The 27,169-nt window shown below is 36.1% G+C and overlaps 1 protein-coding gene across 1 annotated transcript in view; it reads left to right on the top strand.

The window, feature by feature from the left end:
• The first annotated feature begins 8,744 nt into the window (after positions 1 to 8,744).
• SH3GL2 (SH3 domain containing GRB2 like 2, endophilin A1) overlaps positions 8,745 to 27,169 on the top strand; it is a 54,126-nt gene continuing 35,701 nt past the window's right edge. The window contains exons 1-3 of the mRNA XM_044677222.1: positions 8,745 to 8,861; positions 11,609 to 11,677; positions 21,050 to 21,122. Coding sequence (XP_044533157.1) covers positions 8,745 to 8,861; positions 11,609 to 11,677; positions 21,050 to 21,122 — 259 coding nt within the window. The remainder of the gene's footprint in view (positions 8,862 to 11,608; positions 11,678 to 21,049; positions 21,123 to 27,169) is intronic.

Below are 27,169 nucleotides of genomic sequence, written 5' to 3'. Positions count from 1 at the left end.
ACATGTACACAAATCTTAACTAGCATATTTACCTCACTTTAAACATTCCCAAGTCCTTTAGCTAATCTTCATATGGTCTTAAGACCCTTCAGAATTCTAGCTTCTATCCAGCTTGTTGACATCCATCCTTAAATCTGTCATCCTAAACTGAACCCAATATTTTATAACAACAATAGTAATAGCCAGCATTTACATAGCACTTCATGATTTGCTTAGTGCTTTGCAAATATTATCTAGTTTGATCTTCATAACAACATTGAGATGTAGCTACTAATATTACCATAATTTTAGCAATGAGGAAATTGAGTCAGGCAGAAGTTAAGTGACTTGCCCAGAGTCCAACAGCTCTTAAGTGAATGAGGTTGGATTTGAACTCAGTCCAGGTCCAAAGTTCTATCCACTGCACAGAGTACAAAGAGAATATCATACATATCTTTCTTAATGTGCCTAAGATTGAATAAGCTTTATTGTTGCTTTATAGAGCCTGAGGCTCACTATAATTCCCGGTCCTTTCCAGATGAACTACACTCTATCCATGCCTCTCCCATTTTTGTTTGTCATGTTATGTGATACTGTTCCTCAGCGTGTGTGGTAGAATTGGCAGGATCATTAGTACAGTTTAAGTTTTATAAAGAGATCTTGAAATAGATAATTCTAGGATAATGAGAGTAAAGCCTATTCACCTGTGGTAGCTTAACAGGCATTCACATTCAATTTTTCAAGCTTGTTCCTAAGATCCTTTCAGGAGCTATGGCTCCAAGTGTCATCTATGTTATCCATCACTCTTTACTTATAAAAAAAATTTCTACATCCTAGAGAAACTCTGAGCTTCAAGGGAAACTGATCAGCTGACTTCCAATTTTATTTAGTCATTATCTTCAATTCAGCAAACATTAATTAAGCATCTACTATGTGCAGAGGTGGATTATTGAAAAATTATGAAAAAAAGATGGAAAATGGCAAAATTCTTCTCCTTTGCCCCCCAAGGAGCTAATATAACATTTATACAAATAAGCTTAATACAAAGTAGAATATGAGCGGGGCAAGAAAAAAATCAAAGCAACATATTCTAGGAAGTTTGAGGCCAACAGATCCTTTTCCACTGACTGGATCAGAAGGAACTTCATAAAGGGGATGTTTTCTGATCTGAGTCTTGAAAGAAAAATAAACAGTGATAAGATGATTTTTATCCCTTCTAGTAATCAAAATATGATAATAAGTAAAGAAATACTCTCTAGGCATGAGGTCAGATACTAGCCAGATACATGAAATGCTGGATGAAAGTGCTTGTTAATTTTAAGGAATATTCACTGTTCCTGGTTGTCTGGAATGTCATTTGGGGATTTTATACTATGTAGTTTTGCATGTCATATTATGGAAAATATCTGATTCCAGGCTCAACTTAAACCTCCTGTAACCTAGAAATTGGAGGACAAAGGCAACTTGGTAGCAAGGTTCAAGGAGACTTTGGATATCAGAAATGTTGCTTTTTGTTATATGTTTAAAAATTCAGAAAAAATGACTAAATCATTTTTTCATTTTGAGGTCACTACATTGTGTAATATACAGAAATAGCCATTTTCTGTAGGTACAAAAAGCAGTTTGCCCCTTTAGAACTCAGAACCTGGCAAAGCAGCCCTGGGCATGTGCCAATCTGACAGTTGGGACAGGGGTATAAATTGAAGTGCACAGACCCCTCAATTCCACTTCTTCTTTTCTTGGGTTGAGAGAAGCAGGTGGATGTCTGCTATCTGGGCCCCTGGGAGGAGAGAGATTTTGTATAGGTAGGGTCAAACCTATATTGCTAGCCATATCAATCATCTTTGTTGTGGTAAGGCACCTGAGCTTTTATTATTATACAAGAACATTTTATCAAACTCATCGAGAATCTACAACAGCCTCTGACTCAGGGAGGATTAAGGTTGAACATTATGGAAGAATGGAAAGAACACTAGCATCAAAGGAACTGAGTTCAGAATGATTTGGGGAAAATGACATTCCCATATAGCCCTTTATTTCCTTATCTCTAAGATGAAAGTTAGAGTTAAGAACTTGGGTCTTTTTTCAGCTTTTGCAATGTGGCCCTATGATCTATATATCTTCATCTCTCAAAGCTTTGTGTCCATTGTTTAGAGGCTATAATAAAGGTATGTGGTTTATTTCTACCATTTTGTGCCCGTTTGTTGTTAACAGTGAATGTCGTGAAAAAAGAGAGAGAAAAAGCCCATTGTAAGTATAAATATGGAAAGAAAACTCACTTCTCTTATAATCTTGATGCAATACACATTTAATTTATTCAAACTATGGTTTGGGAATAATGAAGAGCTTTTGGAAAATTAAAGCATTATTTTCAATCAAGGCATTGATCCTCAGAAGTACTAAAAACATTAATAATATATTTAGTTACATTCTGTGAGCCAACTCACTCTTATAAAATGTGTTAAACTTTATTTTAAATATTCCATGCAAATGAACCCAAGGGCAAATGTTTGTCAACCTCATGCCCACAAATTCATAGACTTTTAAATCATACTCTGGCCTTTGATTTAGTAAAAGATAAAAACAAAATTTCAAATCTTATATATACTCTTTTTTTTTTGCCCCTCCATTTTCTGGGATCTTTCAAGGAATAAAGGAGAATTATTAGGAAATAACAGCAAAATGAGCATTTCTAACTCTCTAGAAGTCTTTAACAAGAATTTTCTTTAACCTGATAACAAATATACTTTCTCATGAATTTTACTGTTCTTTTTTTAAAAACATTTTTAAACCCTTAACTTCTGTGTATTGGCTCCTAGGTGGAAGAGTGGTAAGGGTGGGCAATGGGGAGGGGGTCAAGTGACTTGCCCAGGGTCACATAGCTGGGAAGTGTCTGAGGCCGGATTTGAACCTAGGACCTCCCATCTCTAGGCCTGACTCTCAGTCCACTGAGCTACCCAGGTGCCCCCAGTTTTACTGTTCTTATAGCTCTGAGGCAGCTAGGTGACATATTAGATAGAACTTTGGGCCTACAGTCAGGAGGATCAGAATTCAAATCCAGTCTCAGACACTTGGTAGCCATGCGACCCTGGACAAATCAATTAACCTCTATTGGCCTCAGTTTCCTCATCTTTGAATAGGGATAATAAAAGCACAATAACACCTATTTGATGAGGTTCTTATGAAGATCAAATGAGATATTTGTAAAGCACTTAACATCCATCCTAGGTATTATGTAAATGCTTATTCCATTGCTCTTTCCCTCTCCATTGCAGTCAAGGAAGAGTAGAAGATAATGAATTTTTAAATGATAGAAACATATTTACAAATATAAATGTATACATGTTTAAATGATAAAAGCTCTTCGACAATGCTCTGTCCTAATAGTCACCCAACTCTCCACTAAAAAAAGGGAGGCTATGCTTCATTATCTGCTTTTTTTCTGGTTTTATTAGTATTTAAATTGCTCAGGGCCTAGCTTCCTTTTGATGTAGGTCAGTTTTAAGTTACTTTAGGACTGACTCTATTAATTTGTTTAGCACATGTACAATAAAATGAATTTTTAAATCCATTTCTATTGTTTGAGGTCAATATGATGGTGACACAATAAATTTGGTTCATGAACCCTGGGAAATTGTAGGTTATTCCTGAATAATATAGAACTGTTTAGCACTAGACTATTGTGAACTTGAGGTAGTCATTCATTTTATATATATTTGTCCAATGTGTGTTTAATGTCATCCTTTAACAGAATATTGGCTTATGGTGGGTGGCCTTATTTGTAAAAGGCTGACAATGATTTTTTTCTTTCTGAGAACTTTCTTTGGCTTATTCTTTTCTACTCTAATCCCATAGTGAGATAAAAGAGAGGAGCAACTTTCTGACTCTCATTATAGATAAAAATAGTAAAAGTTATCTCTTCTCACCTTAATGATTGAATCACCAGTCATCAAATTAAGTCATTATTCATTAACCTCTAGAGTAATTGATTATGGCTGATAAGCTCCCCACACACTTTTTTCTCTCCCATGAATGAAATCTATTTGTTCACAGGGGAATTTGGTACCCAATTTCAAATAATATTAATAAGTTAGTGTGACATGAGCTCCAGTTCCAAATGTGAATGTCTATTATTAAACCAAATTGTGAAAAATACACAGAAAAGCCAAGTCCCCTCTGTGGGGACAAGGCTGTCTCCAAATCACTGAATTCCTGATTCTTAGGCTGAGAGGAAGAATTAGGTTAGGATACTGAAATGAGGGTGGGTTGTGTAAAAGATAACCAAGAATTCTGGGAATAAAATGAAAGAGGAAAAGATAGAGGCTAAAAAAAGAAAGATGGGAAGGTGTATTTCTTTAATTTTTTGTGTCATGCATTCATTTAAAATTTTTCCTTGGATAGATTTAGAAAAGAGGGTTAATCTGAGAAGTGATAGTTTTAACTGGTTATACTTAGAATATCTCACTTCCAAGGAATTTAAATCTTTGCAAGGTAGTTTGTCATTAATCCTTCTCACATCCCTAGGAGATAGGTTAAATAATTAGAGCAGCATATTTTAAAGAAATTTTTCACATTAGGGAAATGGGACTTAAGGAAAGTTATTACTTTTAGCCCCAGAGAACCAAGGCAGAAACAATTAAATGTCATGAGAAGCAATATGTGCAGTCTCATATAGCTATTATCTAATAGAAAGAAAAATCTGGGAGAAGGAAAAGGAAACCAAGTTGTCAGGCTCAAAAAGTCTTCCAAAAATGAGAGAAGAGGCAATGAGGATAACTAACTTTTTTCCTGTAGCACTGTGAAGTTTACAAAGTGCTTTATAATATAAATTGTCAGTAAACATTGTCATTTGATCCTTTTTGGATACCTACTAGAGGTAGGCACTACAGATATACTAATTAATAAGAATAAGAATAACATAGCTGTGTTGCACCAGGTTCCATTGATGATCAGAGAATAAATCTAGAAGACATCAGAAACCCTCCTGGATGATAATAACTTGCATTTATGAAAGAATTTTAAAGTTTAAGATTCAAACTTTATCACCTTTTATCCTCACAACAACCTTGTAAGGGAGGTAGCATTATTATTCTTGTCTTATAAATAAAGAAACCAACGCAGAAATAGGAGTGTTCTCCAGGGTCGTATATTATGTATCTCAGGCAAGATTTGAATCCAGATCTTCTTGATTCCAAGTCTAATACTCCATCTAGCTAACTTAAGTTTTTTAAACATAAAAAATTAGAAGATCTTTTAGGAATTATTAAAGGCTTGTCTTTCATACCACTCCTAATTTTACAGAGAAACAAACCCCAGAAAAGTTAATCGAATTATCCAAAGTCATTTATTTATTTAGCTCCCAGGTCTATAGGAAAAACCAGATTTCATTCCACCTATCACAAGAGGAAGATGCTATGAATTTTGTTATTTAAGTTGAAATATTCAAATTTTCTTGGACACTTGAACATAAGATTCAATTTAATAAATATTCATCCTATGTCTATTTACATGCCATGCACAAATATATTCTTTCCTTAAGAAATTTACAGTATAATGGGAGTGGGAAGAAGAAGAAGTATATTTATAAAAACTATATTTGAAGGCAAAATGTCATAAGTTGAAAGGAGGAGGCCCAGACAGCATTCAGTGAAAAATATGAAGCAAAAAGGGTCGCCTCTAGTAAGATGGGAAGCAAAGTGTATAGAGAATTGGGAAAAGTATGAATATTTATTAAGTACCTACTATGTGTGAGGCTTTAGCTGCTAAAGGAATGGGAAAGGCTTCCTGTGGAAGATGGTATTCAAACTGAGCCTTGAAGGAAACCAGAAATTATAAGAAGTAGAAATTAAGATAAAAAATATTCTAGGAATAGGAGGTAGCTAATGGAACATTGGAGATAAAGGCAACCTTAAAATGACAACTGAATAAATTTGACATGCATCTCATCAAGTGAACATAATATGTCTTTCATGTGTTACCACTAGACTGTTGTGTTTTTTGTATTTGATATGCCATCAAAACACTAAACTTTTTTATCCTTCGGAGTCATACTTATTATGAGATTTTATGACAGGTCCAATACAAAACTAACATTAATGTGTTTACTATAGTATCAGACAGGTTTTATAAATACTGTACGAAACATAGTGGCTACTCAATTGGATGGAAGGATGTATGTACTTAAGTTTTTTATGAAGGAAGAAATAACCTGTAAGAATAGTTTTGGGGACTTTTGTCACCGAGTAGAACTTCTGTGAGCATTAATGTCAGTTGGTTTTTGGTTGTATCTTTACAGTGGCTTAAGAGAGAATATGAAATATTATTTTTGATAAACTGGAGCTTTTACTTCAATAAAAAGTAGAATTAAATCTAACCTCTATTGTACTGTTTGTTTATACATCTATAAAATGTGAGCAGATTGGTTGTAAGAAGTCCCTAGAGTCCCTTCCAGCTCAAAGTTTTTATAGATGTTAATTGTGCCTGTGGGGACTACCTCATAGACTTGTTGTGAATGCCAAATTGAGAATTTATCGACAATGTTATTTCATAATGTGTAAGTAGGGAGGCCCTCTTATCTCTACATCTATAAAGCATTAAGTTAACAAAAGTTCCCTTTTCCTCCTTATAATCCTTATAATACTCAGACAGGCAATCTGAGTATCATCTCCATTTTATAGAGAAAGAAATTGAAATTCAGACAGTTTAAGTGATTTACTCATGATCACACAGGTTGTGAATGACAGAACCGAGATATGACCCAAGCTCTTCTGTTCACTATTCTGCACTGTCAGTCAATAAAATATATTAAACACTTTATGCTAGACACTTGGGTTACAAAGAAGGTAAAAACTTTCCTTGCCTTAAACATCTTATATTCTAATGCAGATGACATGTAAATAACTAGATACGTATAAGTTGTATACAGAGCAAATACAATGTAATTTCAGAGAGATAGCACTGTGAGGGGAAAGAACTGGGAAAGGCATCCTGATGGAGGCATTTAAACTCTTGAAGGAAGCCAGGGAAACTAAAGAGAGAGTTTTCCAGGCATGGCGGACAGCTAATAGTAGAGGCATGAAAATAGAAACTAGAAAGTCATCTCTGAGAAAATGAAATGGGGCCACTGTAGCTCCATTAGTAGAATACTAAGAGAGGAGTAAAGCTTAAAAAGATTTGGATGGTAGGAAGGGAACAAGTTGTGAAGAGCCATGAATGCCAAATAGAGGAGTTTGTATTTGATCCTTGAAGAAATTAGAAGCCATTGGAATCTCATTAAGAATGGGGAGTGCTATGTTCAAACCTGTGCTTTAGGAAAATCACTTTGGCACCTAAGTGAAAGATGAGTTGGGATAAGAAGAGAGTTGAGGCAGGGCCAACAGTCAGAAAGTCTTTTGTAACAGTCCAGGCATGAGGTGATGAAGGCCAATATTAGAATAGTAGTTTATTTATATAGAGAAAGATGTTGTGAAGGGGAAAATGACCTGATTTTATAAGATTGCTTCTCTCAGGGCAATGAGAATAATGAAGTAAGAAAGACACTGAGATGTGAGCCTCGGAGATTGGGAGGAGGTAGTGCCATTGACAAACATTGGGAAGCTCTGAAGAGTTATATCCTGGGTACATTGACATGTTTCTAGGACATTCAGTTTGAGATATCTAAAAGGTAGTTGGTATTTTGACACTAGAAATTTCTGAGAGATTAAGTTTGAACAAATAGATCTAGGAATCATCCACATAGTGATAATCAAATTCATAGGGGCTTATGAGATCAAAAGGGTGGATAGTATAAATGTGAAGAGACAGAAGGAGAATTACAAAGTTGGTAGCCTGGAAGAAGATCCAACAATCTTCAAAGCCTATGAAGCACTGTTTCCTTTTGTCCTTTAGAGAATGTCTTACTGAAAATTCAGTATAATGTTCTTTCTAAATAATGTGCTATTGGCATTTATTTCCTAGCTTTGAAAAAAATGCTCTTCTTATCAATAACCTTCAAATAATTATTCTACAATAATGTCCTTTTATTTCTCCCTTGCTCAGCCATCTATATTTAATATTAGAGATGAAAAGGGACATTTAGGTGGTAAAAAGGATAGAACACCAAGGCTAGTTAGGAAGACCCATTTTCCTGAATTCAAATATGACCTCAGACACTTATTATCTATGTGACCCTGAGCAAGTCAATTAACCTTGTTTGCCTCAGTTTCCTCAACTGTAATATAAACTGTAGAAGGAAAGGGCAAACCACTTCATCATCTATGCCAAGAAAACCCCAAATGGGGCCATTAAGAGTTAAACAAAAATGGAGAATGACTGAATAGCATAGATAAAAAGCAGTATTTAAATTTTTATCACAGTAAATAACTTTGAACCTAATCATGATCCTTTTAGCTCAGAGAATATTATACAGGAGAATTTGGATGAAGAGCAGTAAAATGACTCTGGGATAGCAATTAACAAAATTGTATTACTACTTACTCACAAGGGGAAGTGGAAAATAGATACCAACAGGGAACAGTCTCAGTGTGAGGCCTCTATTGCTCTTAGCCAAGGGCAGCACCCACAGGGGGTACCATCTGGATGTAGAACTATGTAATGGCTTTTATTCTCTAGACAAAGGCCTAGAACCCTCTGAGAGTTCAAATTTATATAGTGTTTAAAAAAAAGAGACAGCTGACACCAATGGGAGACTACTGTCTCATCCATAAGGGATGTAGAGTCAGGGCCAGTGAAATGAGTGCAGTTTCTAAATTGCCTAATAAAGAGCAATGAGGGACAGGGATGTGGGGAACTTCACCGTCCAGTACGAGCATAAGAGGAGAATAATACCAGTCTCTGGACTTATTAACCTTAACAATGATATGTGCATCGTAGGGGCTGGGGCTGTACTAATCAAAAAGATATTCATCAGTTCACATTTTCTTTCTTTAGCATGAGGATGGTCCAGGCCTCAGATAGTATTTTATTCTCATCACTCAAATTAAACATGTAAAACAGTGTCAAAAAGTTTAAATGATACGAAAATGCTGTCCATGTTAATGTAGCCATATATGTGTGTGTTTATAATATTGGCTAAGTGAGCAAAATGCCTTTGCCATCAATTCTTGCTCAACGATAAACAAGAGGACCTCTTTAATTAGTAGTCTACCTTTCCCCACCTCCTACCATCTTAAGTTTTAGAAATGTTAAGGGTATTTGCTTTGTAATTTGTATGTAATAAATATATTTTAGTGGCATCATATGAGGAAAAACAAGGAAGGATGAACTTATATTATTGTTGAAAGATGAAGTATGGAATGTGGTTACCAGAGATAGGAAAACAGGATTCAAATCCAAACTCTAACACTGATTATGTGATCATGGACAAGTCACTTACGTTCTCTGAACTTTCACTCATCTATTAAATGATGCTTGTATTACCTATCTTAAACATTGAGAGACGATCTTTGTGTTAAGGCCCCATAAAGAAATATGTGTCATTATTTTTCTATCATACTATATGCTTTCCAAGTGGAGGAACTCTGCTTTATATTAACTTTCCATCCTTCCTTCCACAATGCTGAGTTCTTTATGCAGTACGCCTTTGTTTTGTAGTGTGTGTGTGTGTGTGTGTGTGTGTGTGTGTGTGTGTGTGTGTGTGTTTACTTCTGGAATTGTTTCATCCACTACATTTTTACTAGTCATAAAAACAGATAACCTTCAGAAAAAAATTAATGGCATTTTGAATCTTCCACTGATTCCTAGTGTCCCTCTATTCCCAAATAGGTCAGTTAAGTACTTTTCCTTTAGTATCAATTTGCTATTGCTTCTATGGGAACATGAGGGGAGGGAGAGTTTCCAACTCCCTAAGAAAGAATTACATGACCCTTGTTTTGCATCTTACAAGGTTTCAAGGGCAGGTGTCACATCACTCAAGCATTTAAGTGCCTGCCTATGTGCCCGAGGCATAGTAGAGGCCCCCTTGGAATGATAATTGGCATACAAATGCTAAAAATTTAGCCATTATATATACTGGATGTGGTGTTTTTCAGCTATTAATAACCAGAATAATAGCAAGTCTCTCCATTGCCATATGATTATTCCACGTGACACCATGAAGCAATAAGTTCTTAAACTTGTAGACCATCCACTGGTATATGCCAAGGAAGAAATAATGAAAGGTCCTGATCTGTTTGCTGAGAAGTGAAGGATACAAGAGAGCATGAGTACCTTGCTATGATCTTTGCCTGATTTTGATGTGTTTTAATTGATTTTCTGTTTTGATAAAAAAACAACTTTTAGGATTCATAATGGGCTAGAAATTCTTTGATGCTTCTGTGTGAGTGAAAGAAAAAACCCATAAGTATGTATTATGCTCCTCAGTTATTTTAGTATCCCTTGAAAGCTCCAGCAGACAAATCTTTCACCCTCCACTTAATGATCTCCTTTGTTTCCCTTATTTATCCCTTATCTGGTAGCAAGAACTCCATAAAGAGCAGGTTCTAAAAGACAGCTGGATGGGCATCTTTCAGTGTCACAGAAAAGATTTATGCATTCAGCATTCTGGAGTAAAGACTCCAAGTCCAACAAAACACGAGGATAATAGATCAAAAGGCGTTTCTTCAGAGGCCCACAGTGAAAGGAAGGGCTCTGCAGAAAAGTCCCTACAAAGACAAAATTACAGTGAGAGTAACTTACAGAAGAAGCCCCCTCATCCCTTTTGAAAAAAGATGACTTTTTTCCCTACTCTGAGAAAAGCAGTATGTTATTTTGAAAGCTGTCTCTAACTGTCTTTGAAGGCAAGGAGAAAAAAAAAGTAAAATGACTTGTTTTCCTATAGGTAGTTTTGTTGGGGATTGTTGTCTTGACCATATCACTCCCTTTGACCCCTTTCTCTCAGTAAACCTCAGTGACTCCCTGTTACTTCAGGTTCAAATATAAAATCTTCCATTTGGCTTTCAAAAATCCTTTATAGTCTGTCCCCTTCCTTTCTTTCTGGTCTTCTCAAACTTAACTCATTTCCACAAACTCTGCTATCCTGTGATACTGGCCTCCTTGAGTAAATATTCCACCTCTCAAGTATTTTCACTGACTGCACCCCTATCTAGAATGATGCTCTTCTTCCTCATCTTCACCTCCTAGGTTCCCCCCTTTCCTCCAAGTCTCAACCAAAGTCCCAGATTTACAAGAAGCTTGTCACAATTCTCTTTTGCAATGCTTTCCCTCTGAATTTACCCCCCATTTTCCTGTGTCTATGTATTTATACACACATACATGAACAAGGGACATATAGGTAAATATCTTCATGTATCTTTATTTTCCCTTTCATTTCTATCTCTGTCTATAACTATTATTCATATAGTTGCTTGCATGTTGTCTCCTCTATTAGACTGGGAGCTCCTTGGGAGAAGGAACTCTTCTTTGGCTATGTTTGACTTTCCTTGTATCCCTAGAACTTAGCACCATGCCTATCCCCACAGGAGGTGCTTAATAAATCATAGGTGACTGATTTTTTTTTTGCTCTGAAGCTGGCTCTTTATCTATTTGCCTCTTATTAGAAAGACATGATATTGAACAATCATATTGGGAGGCAAGTGGTCCTAGCAAGTCTTTACATTTACCACTGTTCTCTTCTGTGTTTTGACTTTTACAGAAAGTGAGTGAAAAGGTTGGAGGAGCAGAAGGAACCAAGTTAGATGATGATTTCAAAGAAATGGAGAGGGTAAGTCTCTGTCCTCTTGGATAATTTTTTTCTTCATTGAGTAATGTCAGAGAGAAAAGAGGAATAGAATAAAGAATGTTATTGTTTTCATGGGGTAAAGAACCTTAGGTATCCTTGATTATACTTGTTACAGAACAACCTTTAAATAAGTTGACATTGCCAAAAATTACATTTTTTATGAACTGAATATCTGTCCATATTTTGATTTGTGTTTGTGCCTAGAAAGTACTTTTTTTAATTTTAAACCCTTAACTTCTGTGCATTGACTCATAGGTGGAAGAGTGGTAAGGGTAGGCAATGGGGGTCAAGTGACTTGCCCAGGGTCACACAGCTAGGAAGTGTCTGAGGCCGGATTTGAACCTAGGACCTCCCATCTCTAGGCCTGGCTCTCAATCCACTGAGCTACCCAGCTGCCCCCTAGAAAGTACTTTCTGAAGTTTTCTTGATTAGTGTTTTTTTAATTATCTCCATTTGAAATAGTATCTCCAAATAACAAAAAACAACAATAATACTATTTAACATTTCTAATGGATGATGCCATGTCAAAGGCTCATAATATCCATAAATTTTTGAAATTATATGTTCCTAGCTTGTAAGATCAAAATCCTGTGGAATATGAAGTAATGCAATGTGAAGTGAGCAGAACCAGTAGAATGTTATACACAGTAACAGCTGTAATATATGATGGTCAACTGTGAATGACTTAACTATTATCAACAAGACAAGGAATGATCTAGGAAAACTCCAAAAAACTCATGATGAAAAAAATTGTCTACTAACATAGAAAGAACTGATAGATTCTGAATGCAAATCAAAGCATATTCTTTTTTTACTTTGCCTCCTTCATGAATTTTTTTTCTTATGTGATGTGTCCTCTTTCACAACATTATGAACATAGAAATATATACTGCATGATTGCACATGTATAGCCTATATCATACATATTACCTGTGCTCTTAGGAAAGGGAGAGAAGAAAAGAACATGAATTGCAAAATGTCAGAAAATGGCTATTAAAAATTCTTTTGAGGGAACAGCTAGGTGGTTCTGTGAATTGAGAGCCAAACCTAGAGACAAGAGGTCTTTGTTTTAAATCTGACCTCAGACACTTTCTACCTGTGTGATCCTGGACAAGTCACCTAACCCCCATTGCCTAGCCCTTACTGCTCTTCTGCCTTGGAATCAATACACAATATTGATTCCACAATAGAAGGGAAGGTTTTAAAAAATATATTTCTTTAAATACCATGGAGACAGGATAAGGTACTATTCATCACTCTTTCCTTCTCTGCTACTGGATTTATATTAAATATGCTTTCAGTGATCCTCTGGAAGTGGGGTTATGTCAAAATCCTTTTATTTAGTCCCACAAAGTAGTAATTTTTTCCTACCCACACAATAATTCATATAATGCTATATATAAATGATAAACAACAGGACAAAGACTTGTCCCTGGATGATTTCTATCTAACTGTCCTTGGAAAGGTGAGAAATTATAATGATGATGGTGGTGGTGTTTATATATAATGTTTTAAAGTTTGTAAATTATTTTATATTCATTATCTCATCTGATTCTTACAACAGCTCTCTAAGGTAAGAGGCACAGTTGTTATTCTCCTTGTTTCAAGGATGAGGCAAGTGAGATAGTGGTGAAATAACTTGTCCAGAATCACAGAATTTGTGTCTGGGGTGGGGCTAAAGTACAGGTTGACCTGAATGTACCTTCAGTTCCCTTTCCAAGATACCAGATTACCTCTAATTTTTCCACTCACAGAGTCTCTAATTTTGCTTTAACCACATCTTTAGGACAGATTTAGGAAAGGGATGGGGGCATATCCTAGGACCATAGTGTTGATGGAATTTAAACAGCAAAGAATGGCAGTAGTAGTTTTTTTTTTAATTAAAGTTTATTTAATTCAGTGATTCCCAAAGTGGGCGCCACTGCCCCCTGGTGGGTGCTGTAGCGATCCATGGAGGTGGTGATGGCCACAGGTGCATTTGAGGGCAGTGAATAACTGTAAGGGGGCAGTGATAGTATGTGACAGGGGGCACTAAGTAATATTTTTCTGGAAAGGGGGCGGTAGGCCAAAAAAGTTTGGGAACCACTGATTTAATTAATTAATTTAGAATATTTTTCCTTGGTTACATGATTCATGTTCTTTCCCTCTTCTCTTCCCACCCCCTCCCATAACCAACAAGCAATTCCACTGGCTTTTATATGTTTCATTGATCATTTAGATCGTTTAGAGTTTATATCCCCAATCATATCCCCATCAAACCATGTGATCAAGCAGTTGTTTTAATTCTGTTTCTACTCCCACAGTTCTTTCTTTTGATGTGGATAGCTTTCTTTCTCCTAAGTCCCTCAGAATTGTCCTGACAGTAGTAGTTTTGCTATAAGGTTATGTTTAAGCTCTGTACCTTTAGTTTAGTCAGTAGCATCTCTGAAAATAAAACAAAACAATAAACAGAGTGAACAGTTACCTTAAAAACTAATTGTGAATATTGGAACAGCTAATTTGGAGGGCCTTGGAGTTTCTGGGTTAAAGCAAAATATGATCAGAGTGGGGAATGTGGAAAGTTAATATTAATTTGTACCTCTTTTTTGTCTCCCCAAAAGCCCTTTTAAAAAAACTCTTACCTTCCATCTTAGAATCAATACTGTGTATTGGATACAAGGTAAAAGAGCAGTCAAGGCTAGGAATTGGGTGTTGAATGACTTGCCCAACATCACACAGCTATTCTGAGGCCACACACCTGAACTTAGAACCTACAATCTCTAAGCCTGGTTCTCAATCCACTAACTGAGCCACCTAGCTACCTCTTTCCAAGCTTTTTGATTTTTAAAGCTCAGTTTGATTATGGGGCTGAAACTCAAACTATCTCTCTCTGAAGCCATGCTGGGTCCTCCTTTCTTTTGTCTTATTATAAAAACTGGTAGAGTGGAGGCCAATTCATTTTGTTTTATCTGTAAACAAGAACTCTTTTGGGTAGTAAAGTAATTAAATTAGCTAGACAGAAGTCATGTGAGGAAGACTACACATGCCCCATGCAGCCATTCTGGATTTCCACCTGGACTCTCGGTATTTGGAAGGTTAGCCTCTTGTCCTGATTGAGGTCTGAGTCTTCCAATCAGAGAGACACGGAAAGGGATGTCATATTGAAGGAGGGGATATGTTTGGGAACCTTGAACTCAGGATGCTGAGAGGTCTGGCTCTGGCCTTGCTTAGCTGCTCAAATAGCAGAAGGCTAAAGTGCTGACTGACCAGACTCACACTCACTCTCGCTCTCCCTCTCCTATTCCCTTCCCCCACTTTTTGCTATTTAATAAATAATAAATATAAAATTAAAAAAAGACAAATTATATACTCAATTTTTAAAAAAAGTTGTAATACTTCCAAGTTGCATTTCAGATGTTGATGTTGACTGTGGACCTGGCTATTATAAAGAAAGATATTGCCCAGGCATGAGGATAGGTGAAAGGTGTCAAGCACATAACCCAAACAGGACCCATACTAAAATGAAATAAAATAATCAAATATATATACAATTTATATATTATATACAATTTATATACATGTGTATAGTTGATTATATTACATATATGCCATTACATTGTACATATATTTTATATACACAAATAACTTCACCTTTTAAAGCTTTCAATATATAACCCATAGGGATCCTTATGTATAAATTAGTGGTCCCCATTTCTATTTGAATTTGCTACCACTGAATTAGGAGATGCTTTAGAGAGCTGAGAGATATTGCTAGATAATAAAGTTTAGAGTTGGAGAACAAGATCAAATAAGATATGGTATAATAGGAAATTGTTTAGACTAAGCAACAAAATCTACCTGTGGTTGTTCAATCATTCAGTTGTGTCCCGCTCTTCATGACCCCATGGACAAAAGCATGCTAGTCTCTTATGTACTCCCCTCTCCCCCAAAATGTCCAAGCTCATGTTTCATTGATTCCATGATACTGTCTATCCATCTCATTGTCTGTTGTCCCGTTCTCATTTTGCCTTCAATCTTTCCCCAGACCTACCTTTATGGTCTAACAAAAGGAAAGACTAGAATGTCAAGGATGAGTTATTGAAAAGATCAGGACTTATGGAGAAATTCCAAGATTCTTAAGGCATCAAACAGTTGGACACATGCTGATTTGGGGCTATTTTGTTTCACAATAAATTCATCAAATATTTTTGAATGCCTACCATATTCTAGGAACCATACCAAGCACGAGGGATACAAACAAAAATTTGGACAGTTCTTGCCCTCTAGGAACTAATATTTTATTGATCAAAGAGGAGTGTACCCACAGACTAAAACAGGAAAGTTTCCAAACTTTCTGTCAGAAATTGTATTAAAAAGGATAACTTCGCTTATGATTAGAGAGGAGTAAGACAAACTAGTCAAAGAATATTAACCTTATGGATCAGAACTAAGGGCTGTGTATAGTAGTTTTAATTTGAAGTGAATATAGATCAGGAGACTAGAGATGGAGAATAGGCCACTACTAGTTGGGCAAAGAACTAGAAATCAAAATCTTGAATTATATTTTTAAAATAAATTTTTATTAACAATTTGTGTTTTTATATCAACTGTATTTCCAATTGAATTCCTCCTACCATCTTCCCTCCCTTAGAGAGCTGTCTTTATAATGAAGAATGGAAAAAAGAGGGAGAAAAAGTTCAGCAAAACCAAGAAATCTATTGAAAAAAGCCAAATATGTGTAATGTTCTATTCCTGTAGACTTACAGCTCTGCAAAGAAGCAGTGGAAAGGACTTCTGTTTTTTCCAGGTCCACATTTGGTTGTTATAATTTCCCAGAATTCCACTTTTTTGTTTTGTTGTTTTTCTTTCCAATTTTGTTGCTGTATTAATTTTATTTTTTCTTTTCAGTTTATGTTTACTTCATTTTAATAATAGTTCATATTAGTTCCTAACTTCTCTCTTTCTGTTGAGAATAACAGCATCATTGGATGCCAGAGGTTCTTAACCTCAGCCTTAGTCTCTCCTTTTTACTCTCCCTCCCCATTTATATCTAATCAATTATCAGATCTTGTTAATTCTATCTCCAAAACAATTCTGATGTACACCCTTCTCTCTACTTCCTTTAGCTACCATTTTATTTCAAACCTTTATCACCTCTCATTTTAACCATTGCAAAATCCTCCTAACTGATCTCTCTTGTCTCCAGTCCGTTTTCTCTAATTGCCAAAATTGTATTCCCTTAGTCATATGTCTGACTATGTCACTCATTATCAGGCTCAAAAATCCACAATGGCCCCTTTCACCTCTAGCATGAAATATGAATTCCTCTGGTTGACATTAAATCCCTTTGCAAGTCAATTCATAAGAGGCTTTCCATGCTTTTCTGAAGTTGTAATATTCATAATTTCTCATAGCACAGTGATATTTCATGACATTTATGTATCATCATTGGTTTAGCCATTTTCCAGTTAAAAGATATTTACTTTGAAGGCAGCTAGGTGTTACAGTGGAAGGAGCTATATGGTTCAGTAAATAGAGTGGAGGGCTGAAAGTCAGGAAGATCTGAGTTCAAATTTGGCCTCAGAAACTCGCTAGCTGTGTGACCCTGAGCAAATTACTTAAACTCTATTTGCTTTAATCTAAATGGAAAATCACTCCATTGTCTTTGCCAAGAAAATCCCATAGACAAATGGTCCACAAGATCATGAAGAGTTGGACACAACTGAAAAACAACAGAAGGTGGTACAATGGTTAGAGTGTTGAACCTGGAGTCAGGAAGACCCGAGTTCAAATTTAATCTCAGACACTTAATTGTTGTGTGGCTCTAACCAAGTCGCTTAATCTCTCTCTCTCTCTCTCTCTCTCTCTCTCTCTCTCTCTCTCTCTCTCTCTCTCTCTCTCTCTTTCTTTCTTTCTTTCTTTCTCTCTTTCTCTCTTTCTCTCTTTCCCTCTTTCTCTCTTTCTCTCTTTCTCTTTCAAAGCTGTTTTTTCTTTTACAATTTAAATAAAATATCTTCCTGGGACCTAGGAATCAGACCCATGTCTTACTCTACAGACCTTATTTCTTGCTGGCACAGTTCTGCTATAAACTTTGTATTCCATACTCATTCCCTGTTTCTACTAATGGAACAATTGAAATTTGTTAGCCATGGAGATCAGGAGACCTGGAATTTCAAACCATTTCTCCTTTTCTTTTGTTTATTAGTTACATAAAATGTGTTGCATTTCAACTTTCAATCACTCCCAAGAGAATCTTCTTTATAGAATCAACAGTTTTGGATAGAGAGAATTCTGTTTAGATTTATTCCTGAAGGAGCAATTACACAATTGAATGAAATAAATTAGAGGTTGACATCAAGTATTGCCACTGAATAAAGCAAGTGGGGATTCCTAAAGCTTATCTCTCTAATATCAACCACCAAAGATACTCTCCAGCTGAGATGCACTGAAAACACAGGTGTGTGCCTCTTAACCCCACCAGTCTCCTCTGTGAGCCCACTGAATGTAATAATGGGGATGTGTTACTTCCACAGGAGATCTGCACAGTGTTTCCCGCCCCATAATTTGAGTTGCCAGTATGAGAAAATTGTTTTTATTGCTTAAACACAAACAGAGAGAGAGAGAGAGAGAGAGAGAGAGCGCACACATGAGCAAGCAAGTGAGCATGGATTCCTTCAAATTCAAAGCTTTGTTAAGTAATACCTGAATATCTTCCTTGGGTGGATTTGTTGAATGAGGAGTCAGAGCTTCTCACTTCCAGAAAGAATCTGAGATTTTTGTGCGATTCCTATTTTCATGCAGTTAATTGTGCCCAATAATAAACTTTAATTTAGGAAAATAGATATAAAATTGCCCTCAAAGGTATCTAGTCCAACCTTCTCATTTTATAGATGAGAAACTAGATGTAAAGAGATGAAGTGATATGCCCAAGATCATGCAGGTAGTAAGTGGGATTTGAACTGAGGTCCCACCTGACTCCAGAACCAATGTTCTATAACATGACACTGACCTGATCTAAATTACTGAGTCCAGGGGGAATAAAATAAAGGTGTTTCCTTTCTTCTTTGATGTCACAGTTTCCACATCAGGACTAAAGAAGTCTTGGTCTACTGTATTCTGGGCTTTACCTTTAGTGTGATCATTCCATAGGAGCAATATTAGCCAAATGTCATTTCAGATAACAACCAATGTAGCAAATAAGAAGGGTGGGAAAGCAATTTATTTTTCTAGTGTCCTGAAATGGGGATCTCAAATAGGTATGTGCAGGAGAAAATTTCTTCCTTTGAACTTAAAAGGAACATAAGGATGGATGACTTGCTTATGGAAAATGCTAAATAAAATAACAGAATCTTAAACAATTACTGCAGATTCTCAGAAAACTACTTCAATATGAGAATTTGTATTTCATTGTATTTAAAGCTGCTCTCATTTTATAGAACATGAAATGGAAGCATGAAGAGCAGAAATGATTTCAGGCCCAGTAGCAGAGCTAGAATTTAAATCCGGGCTCCACTCAAAATCTAGTTCTGGGTCAAAAGACCCACCCACTCTAGAGAGCTGCTACTCTTTCATACTGATTCATCAGTAATCATGTCTGTGGAGATTAGCAAACTAGGAGACCTCAGCAAGGTTGGTTATTCTGTTCTAAACCTAATCATCATGTCTTTAAAACTCTTTGTCCACCAAGGGATGTTAATCTGTTTGCTTGTTTTTAAATCTTTTTAACATATAAGCAAACATTTGATATAAAAATAACTGTTTTAATTAAATTAAAATGATCAGTAATACCATAGGAGCTAAAAATTAATCTTTTTATTGTTAGAATATATCTACATAACAAAAATCTTTACTGTTGAAGAAAGGTGACCTTTAGAAATTGGATTACAAACACCATCACCACCACCACACACATAAAACATGGTCTTTTTCTCCCACATTCTAAGCTTCTCAGTTTCTCTTAATCTTTACTTTGAATTCTGAGGCTTGATGGGGAAATGTTCTTTCCCTCTCACAAACTCCAAGTGGTTTCCATAACAGAAACTAGCAGCTTAACAAGTAAGAGAGAAATGTCACAATATGTAAGGAGGATAGAGACCAGCTGTTTTTCTTCTTCACTGAAAGTAGAGACCTGACATTGTGCTAAAGCTGGAGGAGGATTATACAAGGGAAGCACTAGCTGATGCTGAGGTGTTATGAGACATTGAAATCTGCCTTAAGATGGGGGATGCAGGGAGATGGAGAATCTCCTTTCCTTGAGAAATCTGTGAAGGGAATGGGAGATGGTTTGTGAATGGTTTAGGGTTGGTAATATCTTCAAAAACATGGGCACATAAACTGGAGAATTCCATGTGAACTGGAAAGACCTCCAGGAATTGATGCAGAGCAAAAGGAGCAGAGCCAGAAGAACACTGTACAGAGACCAATACACTGTGGTAAAATCAAATGTAATGGACTTCTGTGTTAGCAGCAATGCAATGACCCAGGACAATTCTGAGGGATTTATGGTAAAGATGCTACCCACATTCAGAGGAAGGACTGCAGGAGAGGAAACATATAAGAAAAACAACTGCTTGAACGCATGGGTTGAGGTGGACATGATTGGAGATGTAGACTCGAAACGACCACACCAAAGCAACTATCAACAATTTGGAAATAGGTCTTGATCAATGACACATGTTAAAACCAGTGGAAATACGCATCAGCCATGGGGGGGGAGCTCGGGGGTGAAGGGGAAAGTAAGAGCATGAATTATGTAACCATGTTAACTTTTCTAAAAAATAAATATTAATAAATGTTTAAAAAAAAACATGGACACAATGTGCTTTAATACATCTCTGGCCCAAAGCAGCATAATGAGGACATATTGGGAGTGTATTATGAATACCAATAGTAAAATCAATGTTGGTAAATGACATTAATACTTAAAATTCTTTAATTTTTATATCTGCTTATTGGATTGAAAATTATCTAGGTAATGGATTCCATTTGCAAAAAGTCAAGTTTCAGAACATATTTTAGATTATAAAACTATGATATGCTTGTGTACTTTACTTTTCTTTATGCATTTAAAATAGTTTTGTTGATGCTTTTTTTCTATGCTCATCACTTACTAATTTCTCTTCCTATTCCACTTCTGCACCCCACCCCCCAAGTCCTTTATAACAATTATGCATTCAAGCAAATTAAGTGAATGAATTGGCCATGTCTGAGAATGCATGGTTTTCTCCTTTGTATTTTTCTACAATGAGGGGAGATGTCTATGTTTCAGCTTAAATCATTTATTAGCATGATTAGTTGATGATTTGGTGAATTTGGAGGATTTTCAACATATCACCTACTTTTTTTCCTTCATCAACACTTTTTATCTTCTTTCAGAAAGTGGATGTCACCAGCAGGGCTGTGATGGAAATAATGACCAAAACAATTGAATATCTTCAGCCTAATCCAGGTAAGGGAAATCATTACCAGTCAGGAATGTTCTTCAAAAAATATTTACTCAATTTCATTGGTAAAAGTACTTGATATACTTTATATCTATTCCATGCTGAACCTGAAGTCAGGAGACTTCAACTTTAATTCTAAATCTACTGACTTTGTAACCATTGATTGACCACTCAGTTAAATTACTGAGCTTCTGTTTCTCTTCTACAAAATTGAGATCATCTTTTTTACTACCTGAATTTTAGGGATTGTTGTAAGGAAAGCACTGAGGAAATTTCCAAGACTTGTAGTTATATGAACTAGTGTGATGGACTTCAGTTACCTGCCCTAGTTGTATGAGCAGCCATCACTGGGGAAAGGAAGACTGTTAAATCCAGGGGAGACAATAGTGAGTGGTATGGGGCAAGTATCATCAATATTACACCTAGAAGATTCTCTGGTTGGTTCAGGTATCAGAACAGATTAGAAGGGTATAAACCCTGATCCCCTCAAAAGCCCTGGCCACTTATATTGTCTCCAACTTAATGGTGAGTTTAGATTAGAGAAGACCCTTCCTAAATGAGTTGTCACAGTCAAAGGCAGGTCCTGGCTGGCTGTTAGGGTGTTAGGAAACCACTTTGCTAATCTGGCAGATCAGGAATCCTGTGAACCAGATCATTTGGGAGAGGTTCAAAGAGGCCATAATATGGATAGTGTATGGGATGGAGTGGTTAAGAGATTTCAAATTCCACCTCATTTTAATCACAGACTAATTTCTCCAAACAAGAAATAAATTCCTTGATTCCTGTTACCCTGCTAAGATCATATGATAGCAATCCAGACAGCCTGGGGAAAGAGAATTCACAAAAACAGATAGAGTTTGCCTACATCTTTCTCATTTTTAAAATGGTGGTTCTATTGAATCACCAGGAGTGAGAAGCTCAGCAGCGAACTTGACTTTTAAGTTCATACCTCTACTCTACTTTATATTAAGTAAAGAAACCACAAAAAACAATAATGTACCCTCTTTGGAAAGATCCCAGAGGAAAATAACTGCGGCAGTAACCAACTTTATTACACTTTCCCTTTGGGATCCTTCCCTGGAAGATATGTAACTGGCTTTAGCAGTTTTTTTCATTTCCTGCGACCTCCTCAGTCACAGTGGGCAGCACTGTAAATAAAGGTTCCTGAAGAAATGTCATTTTTCACAATGAAAAGGGAAAAGGATGGAAAAAGGAGAAAAGTCTTCAGGAATGACCTTGAGTCCTAGATTGAGAGAAAGAGGACCTGTGTCTAAATCTCAGTTCTGCCATATTCTGCTTGAATGATCTTAGGCAAGTCACTCAATCTTTCTTTGTCTCAGTTTCCTTATCTTCAAAATGGGGAACTTGTATTTGATAACCTCTAAAAGCATCTCTGTCTTGAGTTCTGTTATCATATGATGAGACAAACAAGAATACTAGGGGAATGCGGTATATGGCACTTTATTCATGCATACGGTCTGGCTTGGTGCCCAACTATAAACCTTTAACAATACTAGTAACTTTGAGTAGTTCTCTTGCTATGAGCAATCTAAGAGCACTCCTTTGAGGGTAGGGTCTTACTTTTCTTTGTATTTTGTACAGTGCCTATCATACAGCCTTGCATGCTCTCAATATCTCAATGACTCTCAATAAATATTTATTGAATGAATGAACAATTGATGACTTTTTTCTTTCTTGCCTTCTCTGTATGTATGAGTTTTAGGGTGATGATTTCTTTGATGAGCAATGGGATTAACTTGGTAGCACATCCTAAGAGAATAAGATTCTTTTGACCTTGAAGGGCTAGAACATTTTCCCTAAAGTATAAGTAGGGTCAGAGGAAAGAGGGTCAGATGATGGTGGTGATGATGGGGATAGAATCAGAAAGACAAGGCAGTCAAGTTATGAGCATCAATTGCTGTCATTTGCTGTGATAAAGGAAGTAATCGCCTTCCATACTAAAGATGTCTGAACTAGCACATAAACTCAGAGAAACAAGCCTTCTTGGCTGTTGTTTAAATACTGGATCATTATACCTTTTCCCCAGTACTGGTTGTCCTTCAAAAAGGGAAGAAAAGGCAGCCAAGTAAGATTCCTTAAAAATGGGGCAGTGATTCTGCAAAGATCTGCTTCCTTGGTGACTCTTCTGGTGGGTCTGGATTTGTATTCCCTTGTGTTATGTGTGACTCTGGGGAAGTATTATGTGCCAGGCTGGGCTACAAACTGCAGAGAAAGGAGAGAACAGATGGCTTTATTCTTTTAAGGTATCTAAAGATTTCTAAGTTCCAGAGTTGCTACAGTTAAAAATCTAGAAAAAAAGCATTTTAATTAAGCTCTAAATTAACTGAATCGAGTCTTGGTTTTTTTTTTTTACCTCTTCAAAAACATTGCAAGAGGAAGTGGTTTGGAACCTTTTAAAAATAAATTATTCTTGGAAATGATATATTTTTATAGCATGTTGAGTGTACTAATGAGCTGCCAGTGGAAAAAAAAAGGTTTATAGGTCTTTGGGAAGCATGTGGACATCTGCCACAAAGGAAAATAATGACTATTCCTGGGGCAAATCTAATGTCAGTTTCAGCGATAGCAATTAAGTGGAAAGGAATTATGCTTTTAGACTGGAGTAAAGTGGGTAAGCTCCATGCATTTATGAAAATTAATGTCATCACTAACAAAAAGACTATCATTTGGTAGATCTGCAAAATTTAAGCAACTTTTGTTTAACTGACTTATTTGGGAATTTATTCCATCTACTGTTTACCTCACTGCAGTTAAAACCTTAAATAATAAAGTCTGCTAGAATGCCACAGACCAGTAATATGTGGGTGGGGGGGATAGATTGATGGCAAAAGGCTATGCTATATGGCCCCTGTGAGGATTTAAAAGAGGGTGCCCATAGCTATCCCAGGCAGGTAGAATGCAGATGATCTTTTTGACTCCAAGTGTAACATGTTAACTATAATTTGATTTTCCTACCATTACCTTGTAACTAACTGGGTGATCTTGGACAAGTGTGGCACAAGCTAAAAAACCAGACATTAGATTTGGAATCAGAAGACCTGGGTTAAATCCTGACTCTGATACTCTCTTTCTACCCTTTAACAAGTTCTTTGCCTCCGTTTCTTCTTCTGTAAATAAGGGATTAGATTACTTGACTTCTAAATTCCCTTTCAGCTCTAAACCTTCAAAACTATGATCCTTTACTTCTCTATGACTTTGCTTCCTTATTTACAAATGAAAGGATTTTAACAAGTAATCTCAAAACCCTTTCTTGTTCACATGTTTTATGATCTTCTTAATACTGAAATTATTTAATTGCTTAGGTTTAATTGATTAAAATTCCCTGGATAGTAGGATCTTACTCTTCTTTGTATTTTGTACAGTGCCTGTCATATAACCTTGATATAATAGTCCCTCAATAAATATTTGTTGAATGAATGAAAATTTTGTGACTTTTTTTCTTTATTCCCTTCAGTATATCTGCATATTTACAGAATATAGATTTAGGTAACTCAGTGGATGGAGAGCCTGATCAAGAGATGGGAGGTACCGGCTTCAAGTCTGGTCTCAGACATGTCCTAACTGTGTGACCCTAGGCAAGTCACTTAACCCTCTTACCACTTTCCTGCCTTGAAACTAATACTTAGTATTGATTCTAAGATAGAAGGTAAGAGTTTTAAAAAAAGAAAACATTTAGCCTCAGTTTTCTCTTTTGACAGATGAAGAAAAATTAGGTCTAGAAAAATGAAGTAATTTTTCCACAATCACATAGTAAGTAGAAAATCTGGAATTTGAACCCAGATCCTCTGACTCCAAATAATGTTGTCTTACCATTGAATCATACACTGCCTCTCCAGTTCTTATTAGCTTATCAGCATAAGTTAAAGGACAATTCTACACTATCTAAATGAAGAATCATTTGAACATGAAAAATCCATTCCATATAGAAGGCCCATAATTTCCTAAAGCAATTACTTTTCATCAGTTTGTCTTCAAACTTTGTCTAATTCTTAGACAGGACTGAAGTTACTCATTAAATAAGAGTTTTTTCTTAGAAAAAAATCTACCAGAAATTTTTATATCATTAAAAAATCATTTCAGAAATAACATAAAATTTTGTTGATCATTTAAGACAGTTGCCTGCATTGTTTTTGAATGTCTTCAGAGCTTTTGGTTGTTATTGTTTAGTCATTTCCGTGGTGTTCAGTTTTCATGACCCCATTTGGGATTTTCTTGGCAAAGATTCTGGAGCTGTTTGCCATTTCCTTCTCCAATTTCCTTTAAATATAGGGAGACTGAGGCAAACAAGGTCACATAGCTAGTAAGCATCTGAGGCCAGATTTGAAATCAGGCTTAATCCTCTATCTACTTCACATAGAGGTGCCCACCAGCTTCTGCTAACAGACACGAAATAAAATCTATTATAAATTGCTTTGCCCCAGGCAACATTTTTTCCATTGTGACCTCTTAATCATCTCTCTCTAAATATGCATAAATATAGAAAATAGTGAATGTAGGATAATTGGTGATAAGGAAAATGAAAAGTTTCAGTGGAAAGATTGCATTATGATTATGACTTCTTAAATAATTTGCTCTCAATATATGTATTTCAAACACCTACCTAGATAAGATTGCTACTACTCTAGAATACCTCATCCTCCTGATTTTTTTTGACATTTTCATTTTGTTAATTCTAAGATCTTAGGATTTAGAACTGTAGTGAAGAGGAGAAAGGGTACAGAATTCAAACAGATGCCCTCATTTTACATGAAACTGAGACCCAATGTGCTATAGTGATTTTTATAAGGTCACATAGGTAGTAGGTAGGAGAGCCAGTATTTGAGCCCATGTCCTCTTATTTTGCGCAGTGAGGTGGCCTAATAGAGAGGGTTCAGTCTTGAATCAGGAAGACTCATCTTCCTGATTTTAACTCCAGCTTCAGACATTAACTAGTTATGTGATCCAGAGGAGGTCTCTTATCCCTGTTTGCCTCAGTTCTTCATCTGTAAAATGAGCTGGAGAAGGAAAAGGTAAACCACTTCAGAATCTTTATCAAGAAAACCCCAAATAAGGTTATGAAGAGTCAGACATGACTGAAAAACAACTCAAGAGCAACAACAACCTCTGATTCCAAGTCATGTTATTTTCTGTATACTAAGGGCTGAATAACTTTGCCATCCAGTTTGTCTTTTCATCATGGCTAAAAGAAGGCACTAGAAAAGTTCATAAAATCAAACTAAATTCATGTGTGGTATAGAAGCTGAAGTTTGTTTAAATTGTTGCCCATGATCGTGAACCAGGGTTACTATCGACTTAAGCATGATCTTTGCCAATTCACCTGTTGGCCAGTTCAATCAATATTACTAATTGATTTCACTTTAATTTCTTTAGGCACCTTTGAGATCTGGTAGCTTTGATGAGGTATGTAAGACCTAATAGGAGATCATTCCATCCTAGCATATTCCTCCACAGATGGGGGTCTTATTTCAGTCCTACAAATATCTCCATGTGCTATTGTGCCTATGCTTGCTCTAAACCACCCATATTGAATTATAGGGTTTGCTACAATGTTCATTGACCCCAGGGATTTATTGAGGACTCTTCACCCCATATGAGAAGTTCAGAATGAAGACTTAATCAAGGCCCACAATGTACAAGGTCTCAAGGCAGCATGGACCATTGGTAAAGAAAATTGAGGCAGTTATTGGTAGAATCACTTGCTATTTTGCTTCATATTGGATCCTTAAAAATTTGGAACCTTTTGATGGTCAAAGATGAGATGATTCTTTGACCTTGACCATACTGTGTATACTTATATATGCCTATGCTACTCCCCTGATAGAATATAAACTTCTGGAGGACTATTCCATTTTTATCTTTGTATCCTCAACATTTAACTCAGAAACTGCCATATAATTAAGAAGTTAATAAACTTGGGTTGATTAGATGACATTGGATTCTCAAAAGCATTTTATATATGTCATCTGATTTAATCTTCACAATAATGCTATGACTAGATTGGGAAAATCTTGTTATATTCTCAGTTTTTAGC

This window comes from Gracilinanus agilis, chromosome 1 (genome assembly GCF_016433145.1).
Source record: "Gracilinanus agilis isolate LMUSP501 chromosome 1, AgileGrace, whole genome shotgun sequence".
Taxonomy (NCBI): Eukaryota; Metazoa; Chordata; class Mammalia; order Didelphimorphia; family Didelphidae; genus Gracilinanus; species Gracilinanus agilis.
This window is presented reverse-complemented; position numbering and strand designations above follow the sequence as displayed.